The sequence below is a fragment of the Somniosus microcephalus genome, chromosome 5, assembly GCF_052327205.1.
Source record: "Somniosus microcephalus isolate GS21.2 chromosome 5, FLI_Smic_1.0, whole genome shotgun sequence".
Classification (NCBI taxonomy): Eukaryota; Metazoa; Chordata; class Chondrichthyes; order Squaliformes; family Somniosidae; genus Somniosus; species Somniosus microcephalus.
The window spans coordinates 102,016,049-102,031,728 of record NC_140991.1 but is presented as its reverse complement, the minus strand read 5'-3'; the positions used below and the strand labels follow the sequence as shown (position 1 = coordinate 102,031,728).

At 49.6% G+C, this 15,680-nt stretch overlaps 1 protein-coding gene across 1 annotated transcript in view; it reads right to left on the bottom strand.

Moving 5' to 3' along the window:
• hecw1b (HECT, C2 and WW domain containing E3 ubiquitin protein ligase 1b) overlaps nucleotides 1–15,680 on the bottom strand; it is a 773,289-nt gene that overhangs the window by 75,843 nt on the left and 681,766 nt on the right. The window contains exon 24 of the mRNA XM_085988048.1: nucleotides 2,263–2,392. Within this exon, the coding sequence (XP_085844174.1) occupies nucleotides 2,263–2,392 (130 nt within the window). The remainder of the gene's footprint in view (nucleotides 1–2,262; nucleotides 2,393–15,680) is intronic.

Below are 15,680 nucleotides of genomic sequence, written 5' to 3'. Positions count from 1 at the left end.
TCGCCATGCGCAGCACCCACCTTGTGCCCCAGCTGCAAACTTGGCTCGCGCCCCCTGACCTACCACTGGACGCTATATCCAATAGGGTCAGGGTGGCGTTTTTGCGGCCGGGACAGCGATAATTAAAGGGCAGGTGCCGGGCGGCCATTCTTTTGGGGGGCCGCCTGCTAGCACCTGCCCCCTCTGGCCTCCCCCTGCGGGGTGCTGGCCACGATCCGTCAGCCTGGCATACCTCTTGAGTGCCGGGGTCTTTTGCTGGCACTCCATTCCCTTGTGGTCCAGCAAAGCCCCGGTGCGCGCTGCGCTAGGCCCCTCCCCTTTAATCAGGGGAGGGAGGCCTGCAGTACCGTGGTGCTACCATTGAATTTCGGACACGGGGGCACTAAATGTAGGTATTGCCCCAAAGGGGGCACAAGCCAATTTCCCCCCCCACAAATGTTTGTTCCAGGCAGACGCCTGCACACCTAGAAGTTGCCCGTTTCCAATTTGGTAGCCAGCACACTTTTGGGGACATCAGCCGCAGGAGTTCACAACCCAAAATTTACCCAAAATGTTGATGTAATGCATTAAAAATGGATACAACACTGATGATTTTTCTCCATTTGTCAGTTTTACATTTCCCTTATAGATTCAGTATTCTTGTGTTTATATTTTCCGCAAACTTTTTTTCAAAACAGTTTTCTAAGTGTTACTGTGGTTTTAGTGCAGTACATCCCCGAGGAAATCCAATTTTGCATTAGGACCAACCCATCATCAAGCCAAATTTCTCTGTACTGTGATAAATTTGACACACTATTAGGTTTTAACATTGTAACAAAAGGAATTTCTGATTGCTGTTGCTGCTTTAATAGGAATGCATCCTGTAGGAAAAATGAATTGTGTTGAATTTTGTAACTTATAATGGCCCAGTAATTCGGGTCCCAACGCGTGAGTACGGACGGGGTACTCACGCGTGGGCCCGATGGAAGTGCCGGTTTTCAGCATGCACAGCGCATGCGCGGAAAACCGGCATTTCCTTTCCTCTGAACCAAGGGGTTCAGAGGTCGAACGCGTGTGCGCAGGAGTCTGCGCGTGCGCGCTGAAATTCCTTCTTTTTTTAAGCTTCGCCCGTGCGTGAAGGCCTCCGGTTTTTACGCGTGAAAAAAGCAGACGTAAGGACTTAGTTTTAAAAGGTAAGTGGTCTATTAATTAAAGTTAGAACATTTTTTCCACAGGTTTATTATTTTTAAAGAATTTACAGTAAGGTAAGTGTATTTTTAGACCCGATTTGTTAAAAAATTATTTTTTTCAAAAATTTGAATAATTGTTTAAAATAATTTTTTACAGTTATTAATAGTTCATTTAATTAGTGGGATTTTTTAAAACTTTTATTTGAAGTTTAAGTACTGTTTTGGGCACCCGGAGTTTTCATGAGTTTGACAGTTCTTACTATCAAACTCATGAATGAACTTTTGCAACCTCCGATTGGTTGCCCAGTGCTCACGTGATCCCAGCCGGCTCATCGAACTAACTACGCCGCTAGATCATGCAAGCACAGCGCGCCGGGAGCTGAACCGGGCCACAGAGAGGAAATCCACGCAGGGCCAGGCTTCAACTGTCGGCGTGCTATGTAAGTGTCGGTCAGGGCCTTGCACCCGCGGGAAGCCCCCGACACCAATTTCTGGGCCATTATATTTCTACTGTTAGAAACAGCATGCGAAGGATTTATATCAGCATTACTAAAGGCACTTCAGAAAGGAGAACAAATCAATTCAGTCCCAGACATATGGGCAAAAGCATTTCTTACATATGTAGATTGATAAAAATGAGAATAATAGGACACTTCAGGGTAACGGTCACATTCATTGGCAAACATCTTAGGCCATTAAAAGGGATTACTTTCTTTCAACATTGATGAATGGTGAATTTGGTTTAATTATTTAATGAGTGGTATCTTGTCCACTGCCTTTGTTTCAAGATTTGTAGTGAGGTGTTCAGAAACCCCCTGCTCATAGTTCAAATGGTAGTGACTTTGTCGATTATTTTTTGAGTTATTTGAAAAGAGGGCAGGGTTCCTTATTGATTAGAGCCTATCTGAAAATGTAGGGGCACAAATAATTTTAAAATGACAACTATAATTGAACATTATGTACTAGCTGTGAGACTCTAAATTACATCAACTTATTGAGCTATACATAAAACTGTCTCCCTTTCAGTTCTTAATAATACCTTTGTGTTTTACTGGTTTAGGCTTGTTACTGCTTTAAGACAAACCACACAAACCTGCCCAAACACCTCCTCGTTAACTGTAAAGGTGAGGTCGAGAATATCAGTGATGTCATTGTCCTTCATCCACTGTAGACTCTGGTGGAACTCTTCATCCAGATATTCCAGGTCACTCAGGTCACATGGTCTGAAAGGAAATAGCAAATAATTGAAATTACCTTGCTGTTGGTTAACCCTCAGAATAATTTATGATTACATTTTACCACTTGTAAATCTGTTTTAGAAACGTGGAAAGTACAGGACCAGAAAGAATATGCAGTTCATCTGTTTGGTCCCTGAAGTTAATACGTGTTAATCGTCTACCTCCTCAAATATCTGTCCAATTCTCCCTTAAATTTTTCCTCACTATCTGCCTTCACTGTCTCCCTGGGCAGCCTGTTCCACACGCTGTGTAAAGTTGTTAAATCTAAACTGTCTGTGTGCCTTCCCTCTTCTGAGTTTGAGCCAGTTCTTGAGTAAGTAGCAATCTCAAACATCATCAGGATTCAAATGATTTATTGGCATGTATTATCCGATCAGAGGCTTCCTGTGTGCAGAGGCCTCCGATCTGGAAAAAAATCTACGGACTTACCTGAGGGCTCCCGAGGTGCATATACTTCCATTCCTGGGCCTCTCCAAACTCGAAATGTGCAGGGCCCAGGTATTCCAGGGGCGCATACGGTTCGCAAGCGTCCCTGGGATCACGTGGGCCATGGGGAGCCAATAGGAGAAGGGAATCTCCCTTCATACACTTGACAGATAGACCCCAAAAACACTGAAACATTAAATATTATTTTAAATCACATTTTTAAAATGAGTTGAAATTACAATAAATTAAATATTTTAAACAAAAATTTAATTTTTTGAAAAAATAATTAAAGTTTTTTACAGGGCTAAAAATAAACTTACCATTTTTAAAGTATTTTTAAATGATAAATAAGTGAATTTTTTTTTTTTTACTTTTTTCAACTCTTATCCTGGTAAAAGCAGGCCTTACGCCTGCTTTTACCAGGCGTAAGATTTCTATGAGTTTTCTGCGGGCGGAGGGTCTCCAGAAAACGGAACTATCTGCCCACAGAGGCCCTTCTCTAGGGCAGGCATCCGATCTATCGAGAGCATTCTTGACAGATCAGAAATGTCAGTTTTCAGCGCATGCACTGTGCATGCCTGAAACTGGCATTTATGATGTCCCTACGGGTATGTACACAGCACGTACACACTCTTAGGGATCGGAATATACGGCACATTGGCCTAGAAATTCAGTTGCGTTCACCAGCCGTTAGCGCCATAAGAGGAGTAGATTTCGAGCGCTAGGCACTTAGCGCCCGGGCGCAGACCGATCTGCGCCTACGCCCAACTTCAGTTGACATTTAGCGCCGGCGCAAAGTGTTTGCGCGCGCTCAGCTGCGCGCGCAGCTTATGATGTCATTTCGTCGTGCAACGCCGTTTGTGCACCCCAAACCGGAACTTCAGTGGCGCCCGCCCAATGTGGGCATGGCGCTGTTAAGAACTGTGAAGTGGAACGCAGCAGAGGCCCTGCGGGCCTCGGGGAGCGCTAATTAAAGGGCACTTAGACTGAACTATAAAGGCCAGCCATTTTGCTGCAATGACTTTAGTGCTACGGATTTCTGGACAGAGACCAAGGAAGAGACCTTACTGATTTGGGCCAACATAGGAGAGGTATTTTTGGCTTCTGGCCAGAGCTTGGAAATTTGACTCATTGTGATTTCACTGTTTGCAAGTATATTATGGGGGCTGCATGGGGTTCCAACCCTCAGTTCCAGCATTATGTGCGAAGGGCTCGCAGACGCTGTGTGAGAGGGGCAGCCATGCCTAGACGCAGAGGGGCCATCAGGCGTCGGCAACGTAGGCCTTACCCACTCAGGGAATACCGCCAGCAGGTGTCCTATCTCACCATGACTGCCGCGCATTGTGTTAAGAGGCTGCGCTTCAGAAGGGAGGTGGTTGCAGAGATCTGCCAGCTGCTTCACAGAGATCTGCGTCCACAGCTGATGTGCAGGACGTCTCTGTCGGTGGAAGTGAAGGTCACGGTGGCTCTGAACTTTTATGCAAGCGGCTCCTTCCAAGCCGCTGCTGGGGACATAGCGAACATCTCCCAGTTCGCCGTGCATCGCTGCATCCGGCAGGTCACCGATGCCCTTTTCGCAAGGAGACACCAATTCATCTCCTTCCCCATGACCCTAGAGAGGCAGGAGCAGCGTGCAGTCGGATTTGCCAGGATCGCCGACTTCCCCATGGTGCAGGGCGCCATTGACTGCACGCATGTGGCTATGCGGGTACCTATCGACAATGCCGAGGATTACCGCAACCGGAAGGGCTACCATTCCCTCAATGTACAGCTGGTGTGTGACCACAGGCAGCGCATCCTAGCTGTCAATGCCCGCTTTCCAGGCAGCAGCCATGATGCATTTATCCTGCCCCAGACTACTGTGGCTGACATGTTCCAGGCACAGCCTCCCCCAAGAGGATGGCTTATCGGGGACAAAGGCTATCCTTTGTGTACATGGCTCATGACCCCGCTCCGCGCGCCCAGGACCCCTGCTGAGGAGGCATACAACGAAAGCCATCAAGCCACAAGGAACATCATAGAGCAAACGATTGGCGTCCTCAAGCAACGGTTCCGCTGCCTGGATCGTTCCGGCGGATCTCTACAGTATTCGCCGGATAGAGTCTCCCAGTTCGTCGTCGTTTGCTGCATGCTGCACAACCTGGCTATCTGCAGGACTCAGGCACTGCCACCTCACGTTGGACCACCACCTCAGGAGGATGAGCAGGAGGACCATGAGGAGGAGGAGGAGGAGGAGGAGGAGTACCAGCCCAGGAGGGAGCCACAAGGTCCAAGGGCCGTCCGTCGGCGGCTTATTGAACGACACTTCTAGGCCCCCTGTCAGGGAATGGCTTGTGGCAATGAAGGCACATGAATGCAGCCGCTCCGCAAGCCCTCAGCCGGTTAACGCAACAACCACTTGAAACATCACACATGGACAAGCTGAATAAATAAAAAGCTTTATTGAACAAACTCAGGGCCCTTCCCACATGAAACCCAAAAACAGACAAGACCCCCAAAAAACAGTCAAAAACATATCTCACTCCCACAACCTGGGGAGGAATAACAAAACTTGTCCATCCAAATGGCCTTCATCCTCGGCCTTACCAAGACAAACCCCCCCATACAGAACACAAACACCCCCATATAAAAAAACATTTGCCTTCATCTTCGGCCTTACCAAAATAAACCCCCCCCCATACAGAACACAAACACCCCCATATAAAAAAACATTTGGCAACACACTCTACTTTGTGTGCCGAGAGGGCGAGTCCTTGTCCAGGCTTTTCCAGCCCCTGGCCGACCTGCTGCTCCGCCTCAACCTGGGCCCTGTGGGTGTTGCAAGGCTGGGGGAAGGCTCCTGAGGGGCACAATGCGTGACGGCGGATGCCCTTGGGGGTCGGCCTAGACGAGCTCCGGCCCTGGAGGGGCCGGCTGCTGACTGCTGCAGCTGTGGCTGGGCAGCATCAGTCTCTCCAGCAGCTCGTCGCAGCTTTGCTGGGGGAGTGGCAGTGGCGGCTGCAGCAATGGGGGCAAGCTGGCTGATGCCAGGCGCTCGCTGGTCGCCAGAGACACTGGCAGTCGGCCGGGCTGGCACTGCAGCAAGCGCAGCAATCTGGTGAAGGCCAGACCGCTGTGCTGCAGCAGCGCGGTGGGTGCCCTGGCGATGCGTGCCTGACACAGCGAGTGTGGCAGCAGTGAGTGCCCGTACTGCCCTGGTCTGTGCCCGCATCAGACCAGCCAGTGACTGCACGGCACCACTCGTCAACTCTCCACTCGCTGCCTGTGCTGCCCTGAATTCGGACCGACTCGCGTCCTGTGATGCCCTGAATTCTGCCCGACTCGCGTCCTGTGATGCCCCAAATTGTTCGAGACCCCTGGCCTGTGCTGCCGCGAGTTGCTCGAAACCCCTAGCCTGTGAGGCCCTGAAATCGGCCACACTATGAGCCAGGGACTCAATGGCCTCAGGCAACCGTGCCACAACCCCCATGAACTCGGTGTGGCGACGATCCGAGTCCGCGGACATTTGATCAAGGAGGCGCACCTCCTGGGCGAGGACCGTCTCCGGACTGGAGGCCGGACTCTCCCTCTGGGGAGAAGGCCGCCGAGCTGGCCGACCCTTCCCGCGTGGCTGGACGCCCCTGGGCCCAGCAACTGCACTCCCCTGCAACACTTCCCCCCTCTGGGGAGAAGGCAGCCATGCTGCCCGACCCTTCCCGCGTGGCTGGACGCCACTGGGCACAGGAGCTACACCCCCCTGCAACACTTCCCCCTGGCTCTCCTCCAGGCAAGACGTGTCCCCTCCATTGCCATCCCCTGGCGCGGATGAGGGTTCCCCCGATGTGCCGCCTTCCTCTTGCTCCTCGTCGTCCTCCTCTTCCGAGGGACTGACACTCGCAGCTTCAGGGACCTCCTCCTCACCAGCTGAAAGCAGGAAGGCACAAGAGTAGCTTTAGAGTGAGGACAGGGCGTCAGCGAGGGAGGCATGAGTGGTGGCATTATGCGCATTGGTCGGACAGTGGCAAAGGATGTAGATCTGAAGCGCAAGGGGAACGAGAGAGGTCCAAACGGTCATGTCCTTACCATTGGGGCCCAGCACAGGGTCGGCATTTCCAATTGCAACGGGGCCAATCACCCGGGCACCCATGAGTCGACCCACGCGCTCCTCCAGGTCACTGAGCTCCTGGAACTGGGCACGGCCTCCCCCGGTGACAGTCCGGCTCTTCAGATTCTCGGCCAGCTTGGCCTGCAAGAGAAAGGACGGCTTCTAAGTACAGTGTGGTGCCCTGTTGTTGTGTGCACTGCCTCCCATGGTGGAATAGCTTGGCCAGTGTGGTGCCCTGTTGTTGTGTGCACTGCCTCCCATGGTGGAATAGCTTGGCCAGTGTGGTGCCCTGTTGTTGTGTGCACTGCCTCCCATGGTCGAATAGCTTGGCCAGTGTGTAAAGTGCAGAAAGTGCTATTGATGTTCATGTGAGTGCCATAGCTGCTGGAGGAGGGCTGGCCATTAGGCCTTTGAGGTCCCTTTGCCCATAATGTGAGGTGCACATGCAAGGATGAGGAGGACACTGGAAAGGGTACTCACCCTGACCAACCGAGTGAGGTCGTTAAACTTTTTCCGGCATTGGTCACCAGTCCTGGGGACATCGCTGTTGGCTGTGACCCTCTGGCCGATTTCCCTCCAGGCTCTCCTGTACAGCCTCTTGGGAGCCTTCTTGCCACTGTCCGGGAACAAGATATCTCTTCTCCTCTCCAAAGCCCTAACCAGCACCTTTAAATCATGGGCAGAGAAGCGCTGCGCTCGCTCACGGGCCCTCTGCATCCTTGCTGGCGCTATTTCTCTCCAGCAGCAGTGTTTAGGCCTAGCTGGAGGGCTGCAGTTTCCAGGGCGTGGCAGCAGACCAAGTCGACCCTTCCCCCTTTAAGAGCTGGCCGGCGCCAGGGTGTCTGCTGTCAATCAAAACATGACCGCACCTGCGCTGCGCCCGGCCTCGGCGGTATCAGTCTGCACCGCCGGCTTAGCGCCTAAAGATAGGGGTGCAACGCCAGTTTTAGCGCTCGAGCAAACTCCTTGGCCAAAACTACTGAATATCGGCGAAGTGGCCTCCACTTTCCGGTGGGCGCAAACTTTAGCGCCCGCCCGACTTTACCGCCCCAAAAGTGGCTATACTGAATTTCTAGGCCATTGTCTTTAGTGTCTTGAATATTTCAGTATCTCCTGAGCCTTCTCTTCTCCGCAATAAACAATTCTAGTCTCTTCAGCATCTCCTTAAAGCTAGGTATCAGTTTAGTTGTCCATTTCTGCAATTCCTCCAAGCCTCGATTTCCTTGCTGTACAGTGCCCAGAAATGTACACAGTACTCCAGGCACAGCTACACCAGTGTCTTGTCAGACTCACTATCACTTTCTGGGGTTTATGTTCTATCGCTCTGGCTATATATCCCAGGTTCAGACAGTTTTTCTTATGGCTGTTGCGCAATGGGGAGCCTTGCCTGCTGGTTGTGCTGATAGATGTGGCTACCCACCAACAGCACGTACTTGGACATTAGCCACTCATTAGCCCACCTTCCAAACCTATCCAGATTTTTGTACTTGTACCCTTCCCTACTGTTTGAATGCCTCCCATAAGAAAAGAGCCGGCCCAGAAACGATGGACTGGATGATATCGTTCTATGCTGTGGTTCTATGATTCATAAACCTATAAACTATTGATTCTCTCTTACCATACCATACCTAACCCTTCTTTAGAATATCTTCTAAAACTTTACCTGCAATGGATGTTAGGTTTGTTGGCCTGTAATTTCCTGGGTTGACCCTGCATCCCTTTTTAAAGATTGATATTACATCTATATATATAAAGCGGCTCTTCTGTCTGTCCCGATGTCTGTCTGTCCGTTCTCTATACGTTTGAAAGTTACAGAGCGTACCGACGTGCGCGTCACCTCAAAAGAAAGCTTACGATTCCGGCATATTTAGGCATATTTACGTTTCAGCCGGACAAAAATCCCGCCCGCGGTATCCCAAAAACGTTCAGCGTTCCGCTCATTAGCATCTCATTAGCGACCGTGTGACGTCGAGGTCCACCAATCTATTCCACAGTTGAGTGTCGAGTGACTCGACGATTGACCAATCCTACGCTTCGGTGACCTGACCCGTGTGTGGGCGGGCCTTATTCTTCTGAACCGAGGTGAGTGGCCGCCATCTTGATTTTTCACAATTTTTTCCCCCACACTTTCTGTGTGTTAGGGAACTAAGGTAAATATTTTAATGATGTGTTAGGGAATTAAATAACAATTTAATGGGGGGGGGAGAGACTTGGGAAATCGCGCGGGGGGGGGGGAGAGCCTCGGGAAATCGCGGGGGGGGGGAGAGCCTCGGGAAATCGCGGGGGGGGGAGAGCCTCGGTAAATCGCGGGGGGTGGCGAGCCTCAGGAAATCGTGGGGGGCTCGCGCCGCCCGCACTGACCGCGCATGCGTCGCCCGCCCGCCCACAGCGGCCGTCCATCAGCTGCGCGATACGCGGGGGACCTCAGCTCCGGACCTCAGGCGCTAGGCAGGGGGAGGGGCCGGAGAGAGGGACAGAGGGGAGTGGGGGAGGGGAGGGAGTGGGGGAGGGGAGGGGGTGGGGGAGGGTAGGTGTGGGGGTGGGGGAGGGAGGGAGGGAGACAGGGGAGGGGAGGGAGGGAGAGGAGGGGAGGGGAGGGAGGGAGAGGAGGGGAGGGGAGGGAGAGGAGGGGAGGGGAGGGAGAGAGGGGAGGGGAGGGAGGGATAGGACAGGGAGAGGACATGACAGGGAGAGGGGGGACACACAGGGGCAGGGAGACCAAGCGCCCCAAAATTGCCCTCGCAACGCGGGGCTCCCCAGCTAGTTAGCTATATTCCAATCGTCAAGCACTAATTCCATTTCTTGTGATTCCCTAAAGGTTGTAGCAAGGACATTACCGATTTCACTGGACACTTCTTAAAATACTCTTGCACGAAATGTTTGGTGGCTTGTCTTCATCTTCTCAGGCTACCAGTGACTGCCTTATCTGAAATTTTAATTCTTTAAATACTTTTGCTTTTTAAAGATGTTTTTTCCCATTAAGTTTATGTACTGATTTTCCATAAATGGCTTAGCCAGTTCAACCTCTGAGTAGCTAAACCACACAGATCTAGAATGTACCAGATTTGATCCTCAATATGTATCGAGTCAGATGATCTCAACAGTGATAACAGTAAATGTACTACAATTGGCTTAATTGGCAGTAGATTGAGGAGAGGGAAATTGCCATGGTATGTCTACCGAATGATGTCCAACAACCCATGCTGGGAATGAGTGCATATCAATATGAAACTGCTCCTCCCCCAAGAACCCCTACTAAGGTTACAGCTGTCAAGGGTAAAACTGCCCCTCCTCCCATCACAGCTGTTTTTCCCCAAAGGCTGTCCCATACAGCCACGAAGGTTTTGGTAAATGGACACATTTTGAGCGCACTAATCGACTCATGCAGCTCTGACAGCTTCATTAGTGAGCTGGCTGTCAGTAAGTTAAAACTGCGTATTTACCCCTCAGACAGGGAAATTGCAATGGCTTTTGTCTTGTCGACCTTATTCTCAATGGCCGCACTTATTTCTCCACCCGGCTCGGGGTGCTCAAAAACCTATGCAGTGATGTGTTCCTGGGACAGGATTTCCAGAAACAACACAAAAGACTCACTTTCGAATTTGGAGGGTCAAAGCCGGAGCTTACTATTTCCAAAGTACCATTTTGTGCGCTTTCGGCGGCTTCGCTCGACGAGCCCTCCTTGTTTGCCAATCTTTACCCCCGATGTAAGCCCATAATCACTAAATCACGACGTTTCAGCCAAGATGATCGATCCTTTATCAAGGCAGAAATCTCTCTCCTTCTAGCTGATGGTATCATTGAGCCATGTTCATCTTCCTGGCGGGCTCAAGTCGTCGTAGTTAAAAATCCTCTGAAGCAACACAAGAAACGTCTTTGCATCGATTACTCACAAACTATTAACCAGTATACCGACCTGGATGCCTACCCACTACCACGCATCGATGACATGGTCAATAACCTTTCCAACTACAAGGTATTTTCAACTTTTGATTTAAAGAATGCATATCATCAAGTACCGTTAAAGGACTCTGACAAAAAGTATACGGCCTTTGAGGCCAATGGTCGGCTTTACCAGTTTTGTCGCCTTCCATTTGGGGTCACCAATGGGGTGGCCGTCTTTCAACGGGCAATGGATAGCCTCGTCAAACAGGAGAACTTAACGGACACTTCCATATCTGGATAATATTACCGTTGCTGATCATGACCAGAAGGAGTATGAAGCCAATCTCCAGAATTTTTTTGACGTTCTCTGTCATCTCAATTTAACCTTAAATGAGTCCAAATCTGTGAAATCAGTACCATCAGTCAACATCCTTGGCTACTGGGTGGGCAACGGTGTCATCAAACCGGATCCGGAGCGACTACGTCCGCTTCAGGAACTCCCTCCCCCTACGAATCTCGGCTCTCTTCGTCGGGCACTCGGCATGTTTGCCTATTATGCGAAATGGATGCCCCGCTTCTCCGACAAGATCCAGCCCTTGCTTCACGCAAAATCATTTCCATTGGAGGCAACGGCTATTTCAGCTTTCAACCTCCTCAAGCGACAACTGGAAAAAGCCACGCTTCGTTCCATTGATGAAAATCTTCCCTTCGTGGTCGAGTGTGATGCATCGGATGTGGCGATCTCTGCTACCTTGAATCAAGGTGGTCGACCCGTTGCATTTCTGTCCAGAACTTTGCAGGGTAGCGAGCTCCATTATCCTCCTGTCGAGAAGGAGGCTACGGCCATGATTGAAGCTGTACGTAAATGGAGTCATTTTCTCGCTCGTCACCATTTCACACTTATAACTGATCAGCGCTCCATGGCCTTTATGCTGGATAACTGGAAACGCACTAAGATCAAGAATAACAAAATACAACTCTGGAGGATGGAATTGGCTGCCTTTGGATACACCATACATTATCGATCCGGCAAAGAGAATGTGGCCCCGGATACCCTCACGCAGGCATTCTGCTCTTCTATGTCAACTTCGACTCTTGCGGATCTTCATACTGACTTATGCCATCCTGGCGTTACCCGTATGTTGCACTTTGTGTGATCTAAAAATCTCCCATTTTCTACGGAAGATGTGAAAAGAACATGCTCCTCCTGTAGAATTTGTGCGGAATTAAAACCGCAATTCTTCCGTCCATCGGATGGTTCGCTCATACACGCTATGCAGCCTATGCAGCGACTCAGCATTGACTTTAAAGGGCCATTGCCTCCCTCAACACGAAACACCTACTTACTTACTATCGTGGACAAATATTCACGCTTTCCCTTTGCTTTCCCCTGTCCCAATATGCTTACTTCCACAGTGATCAAATGCCTTGATCAAGTCTTTTCCCTTTGCGGTACGGCCAATTTTATCCACTCTGATCGTGGTCCCTCCTTCATGTCAAGCGAACTCAAAAGTTATCTTTCCCAACAGGGAATCACCACAAGTAAAATGACACCATACCATCCCATCGGTAACGGACAGGTTGAGAGATACAACACTATCATTTGGAACGCTGTTCGTCTTGCACTCAGGTCACGCAACCTACCAGACCAGCAGTGGGAAACTATGCTCCCTGACGTGTTGCATTCCATCAGGTCTCTTCTTTCTACGTCCACCAATGTCACACCTCACGAGCGATTCTTCAGTTCCCAGCATCGCTCCACTCATGGGACGTCCCTACCGGCATGGTTGGCAACTCCCGGCCCCGTGCTGCTCCGAAGATTCGTCCGATCTTCTAAAAACGATCCCCTCATCGACGAGGTAGAACTCACGGACATCAATCCCACGTACGTGCATGTGCGGTACCCTGATGGCCAGGAGTCCACCGTTTCGCTCCGGGACCTGGCTCTCTGTCCAGCCGGTTCCACGGACCCAACTGATAGAGGGGCCCACGGTGATGATGCCGACACTCTGCGCTCCCTCGAAGATGACGCCCTACCTGGAACATCGAGAGATCTGCTGGTTGCTCCTCCAGATCCACTTGGGGAGCTGAGCGCTCCCCGTGGGATGGCCACCCGAGGCCAGGACGCCGGTCAATCCCCAGCTATCCAACAGGATGAAGCCAGTTCTGCACCTGTGCGGGGACCCACACCCGGAGTCACGATCTCCCCAGTCTCCCTCGGGTCGATCAGGGCAACACGGACCCTGTCAATCCACCGGTACGGATCAAGTGGCCCAGGGACCAAGACACAGTCCGGGGAGATGTGCCTTCTAGCCATAAACAAAGCTCTAAAAGACTGTGGCTATTCATGGTCCGCCTAATCCGTTAAGAGGAAGTTGTTGGACTTCCAAATCTTTTAGGCAGGAAGAATGTTATAAATCTCATCATCATAAAGAAACTACTCATGAAATAACACTGGATGGCCAGCTGGTGGCGCCGTCCAAGGAGTATAAATACTTGGGCGTGGGCCCAGCTTACCAGGGACATTTTGTAAGACAGGAGCTAGTGAAGTACTACTAGACCTCCATGTTCTGAAACAAGTTGATTAAAGCCTTGCTTTATACTCAAACCAAGTGCGTAGTGAGTTTGGCTTCCCCAAATTGTCTAGTGTAACTTCAGTGGAAGAGGCACGGAACTCCAAGAAAAACAACATAAACAGTGTTCTTGCCATTTTTCTGGCAGATGAATGGCAGAGGCCCTGTGGAAATTCAGCCGTATGGTGCCTTATTATATCTCTTAGAAATATCCCAAAGCACTTCACATACAATGAATTCCTTTGATGTGAAGTTATTGTTGCTATATATGTGCATGGAGGTGTCTTCTTGCACATAGCAAGGTACTACAAAGAGCAAGGAAATTAATGAGCAGAAAAATTTTTTTTTTTGGTGAGTTTACTGAGAGAGGAATATTGACCGTAACAAACCAGAAGAACTTCTTTCTTTTCGTCATCCAGTGCAATGAAATCTGTAACATCCACCGTAACAGTGGAGCCTCATGTGAAGGAGAGCACTTCCTACAGCACATCACCCCCTCAGACCTAAAATGAAGTGTCAACATAGGCAATGTGCTTAAGACCTGGACTGGGGCTTGAATTCACAACCTTATGAATCAGAGCTGAATCAAAATGGAACATTCAAAGTGGAAGGTAGAGTTAACTTACTTTTTGTTTCTATTTACAATTGCATTTCCTTTAAAATAAATAGTAACAGCCATGCTACAGCATAGTAGGATGTCAGCTGATCCTCTTTAATATTGTGAGGCCACCCAGACAGTAGTTAGGGAAAATCAGAGGAGGAATTAATTCACGGAGTTCTTGTGCACTCGGTTGGGAGGGTCAGGGTGAATGCGAGCAAACCCCCTCCCACGTTCTGTCCCACCAACGGCATCCTTGTTTCCTTCCTCCTCCTTTTCCTCCATACATGCCAAGTACAGTGGTATACCTAGAGGGAGCTCCATAGTGAAAAGGGTAGGCAGCTTGCAAGAGTGGCCTCACTGCTGCAAACCCCCGTCACACACTGATGCCTTTAATTGTCACAGAAACAATTATCTGTAGTCAAAAAATGCAATGTTCAACAGTGCCAGCCATCTGCTGCTGGACTATTTAAGAAATGTTAGGTTTAAATCTGAGTTAAGCAGATGCTCATGGTTTGTGGGCAGAATGAGGAAATGGTGTATTGAGAACATAAATGACACAAATTTGCATCAATGTGTTAAAGATGTCACTTAACCCTACACATGAAGCTCCCGCTTGCTTTGGAATGGTGCTTCCTCCACCTGCCCCGAAGCCCAGGTGGAAATCAGGAGGGAATTTCTCCACAAGTTATGCCTTGTGTGAGCCTGAAGTTGACATGTAACAGATACCAAAATTAGTCAATTCAGTGCAATAACATGAATTGCATCCAAAGGCATTATCAGGTCACCTGCATGTGAGATCTCAGTGACAAACAGTACAAGGAGAAGATTGCCTGTTTGCTTTTTGCAGTAAAATCATAGTGAAAGAGTTTATAATATCACCTCGAATAACAAAGAGAGGAAATCTTACCCCAATGTTTCTTTTGGCTCTTCTCCAAACAAAAATAAATTTGCCAAACAGTTTTTAATGAAGATTTCAAGAAGGTCACGTGATATCACATCAGATGTGGGACGTCATTCTGACAATCTTAATTTATCCAACAACAGCAACAAAAACTTGTATTTATATAGTGCCTTTAACATAGTAAAACGTCCCAAGGTGCTTCACAGGTGTGTTATAAAACAAAATTTGACACTGAGCCATATAAGGAGATATTAGGGCAGATGACCAAAAGCTTGGTCAATGAGGTAGGTTTTAAGGAGTGTCTTAAAGAAGGAAAGAGAGCTAGAGAGATGGAGAGGTTTAGGCAGGGAATTCCAGAGCTAAGGGCCATGGCAGTTGAAGGCACGGCCACCAATGGTGGAGCAATTAAAATCAGGGATGCTCAAGAGGCCATAATTAGCGGAGCGCAGATATCTCAGAGCATTGTCGGGCTGGAGAAGATCACAGAGATAGGGAGAGGTGAGGCCATAGAGAGATTTGAAAACAAGGATGAGAATTTTAAAATCGAGGCGTTGCTTAACCGGGAGCCAATGTAGGTCAGTGAGCACAGAGGTGATGGGTGAATGGGACTTGGCGAGATTTAGGACACAGGCAGCTGAGTTTTGGATGACCTCAAGTTTACAGAGGGTAGAACGTGGGAGGGCAGCCAGGAGTGCGTTGGAATAGTCAAGTCTAGAGGTAACAATGGCATGGCTGAGGGTTTCAGCAGCAGATGAGCTGAGGTGGGGCGGAGTCGGGTGATGTTCCAGAGGTGGAAATAGGCA